The following is a 2309-nucleotide window of genomic DNA, read 5'->3' as shown; positions in this document are numbered from 1 at the left end:
AGTGTTACACAGTGCAGCAAAATGATATCCTTGATCCAGCTCCCAGAGGTGATAAACAGCACAACAGGGAACACACACAGCAAGTAAGGTGTTACATAACACAACTTTGAGAGCAAGCACAACAACTTTGAGAGTAAATTAATCAACTTTGTGACCAGTGACTACTAAACCAATATGATGAATGCTTATACCAAATTTGCCTTAACACGCTCTGGCCAGATCTGTCGTTATCTCAACCCTTCGTGCCCCACATTGGGTGCCAAAAGGACTGTTATGGTTTAACCCGGCAGGCAGCTAAACACCACACAGCCGTTCGCTCACTCCCCCACCACCAGTCGGATGGGGGAGAGAATTGAGGGGGGAAGGGGGAGAGTAAAATTTGTGGTTTGAGATAAAGACAGTTTAATAGGACAGAAAAGGAAGGGAAAATAATAATAATAAAAATAATGATAAAAGAATATACAAAATAAGTAATGAACAATGCAATTGCTCACCACCCACCAACTGATGCCCAGCCAGTTCCTGAGCGGTGGCCGCCACCCCAAGGCCAACTCCCCCCAGTTTATATACTGAGCATGACGTCATATGGTATGGAATGTCCCTTTGGCCAGTTTGGGTCAGCTGTCCTGGCTGTGCCCCCTCCCAGCTTCTCACTGGCAGGGCATGAGAAGCTGAAAAGTCCTTGGCTAGTGTAAGCACCGCTTAGCAACAACTAAAACATCAGTGTGTTATCAACATTATTCTCATACTAAATCCAAAACACAGCACTATACCAGCTACTAGGAAGAAAATTAACTCTATCCCAGCCGAAACCAGGACAGAAAGTTATCAACCAAATATGTTTTTTTAAATTTAGGAACAGGTCTACTTCTCGTTTGCTGTTTTCTTCCTCCTCCTCTACTGCTACTACCCCCACAAGCTTACTAAAAGTATTAAAACCCTATTGGGATCTGTGTTTACAAGACTTTTATACCTCTTACTTCCCCACTTAGAGTTATACAACTCTATCTGGATCCCATAATCATTTTGCAGCGGTGAAATTACACTGAGAATAACGTTACAGGATAGCAAATGCTGAGATATTAATCCTACCTTGAAAGTGAAAAGAAGAATTGGGGGAGGCCTACATCAGCCCTAAGCCACAGAATGACATTTTTATGTACAAAACAGTTGAGAAGACAAATAAGCAACAGAACTTTTTCATTAGTGTTTACTGGATAAGACTGATGAGATTCATAGCCAAAAACTCTTAAAAATACAAATCCCAGATGGGCAGATTACGGTCCAGAATTGGAAACCTCACGCTTAACTGACAAACTGCAGCAACTATTACCACACAAATTCCGTTACAACCGCCACAGTAACATTTTAAGAATGGCTTTTTTTTTTTTTAATCCAATGCAAAAAGGTTCGTTTTATCACAGGAGGGTGTCCAATTCACCCCCAAAGTCTCTGCCATCTACAGCAAAAGCCATAGCACAGAGTCAAATTTCAGCTCAATTTGATTTCTGAAAATTGCTTAACACTACATCACAAACAGCTCATACATGTAAGTCAAAATATTTAATGGCTCAAACTATCTTTCTGTTGCTGTATTTACATTTCCCTTCAAAACCAGAGAAGCATATTATTTGGCTGAGTGCATAAACATATCCTGACACCGTGACTTCTGTCTCCAAGATGAAGACATTTTAGGAAGCAAGAATTAGTTTATTTTATAAGGCAGACCTTAAAATACATCAAAATATAAAAAAATAATACTCTTCTTTTTATTTTGCACACAAGCCCTGTAGATTTGCAGACTACAATACTAAATCACATTGTGGATTTGGAGCGGATGAGTGGGTTTTTTTCTTCAAGTGTCAGTAATTTTAAACCTGTTAAGGCTTGCAGTTCCCCTTCTGGTCATCTGAATTATTAAAAAAACCCTTTCTGACAAACCCATTTCATGATGGTTTTCTACACTCACTCTCTGCATGTGTACAGAGCTAAAAAAAACCAACCAAAAATCAGCTGACTTAACTTTGCTCACCTGTGGAGAAATGGCATCATCCATCATGCTAACATCAAGCATAGAGACTGCATCCCAAAACAATTTTTGTTAAAGAATCTGAGCACCTAACAGAGGAGGGATCCCACTTACTCAGCTCAACTCCTGCAGTTTCACTATTAAGAAATTTTTATATATATATATATATATTTGTTTTCAGTATTAAGACTGAGTTAAGAAGTGGTTTATGTTGTTATTTTTAAAGTGTGCTGGTTTTGGCTGGCATAGAGTTAATTTTCTTCATAGAAGCTAGTATGGG

At 39.2% G+C, this 2309-nt stretch overlaps 1 protein-coding gene across 1 annotated transcript in view; it reads right to left on the bottom strand.

Moving 5' to 3' along the window:
* Positions 1-2309, bottom strand: part of ZSWIM8 (zinc finger, SWIM-type containing 8) — a 71032-nt gene that overhangs the window by 52619 nt on the left and 16104 nt on the right. Inside the window, 1 exon segment of the mRNA XM_009322481.1 lies at positions 869-923. Coding sequence (XP_009320756.1) covers positions 869-923 — 55 coding nt within the window.

The sequence above is a fragment of the Pygoscelis adeliae genome, unplaced genomic scaffold (genome assembly GCF_000699105.1).
Source record: "Pygoscelis adeliae isolate BGI_AS28 unplaced genomic scaffold, ASM69910v1 Scaffold244, whole genome shotgun sequence".
NCBI lineage: Eukaryota > Metazoa > Chordata > Aves > Sphenisciformes > Spheniscidae > Pygoscelis > Pygoscelis adeliae.
Note: the sequence above shows the minus strand (reverse complement) of the source record. Positions and strands in the feature narration are given on the sequence as shown.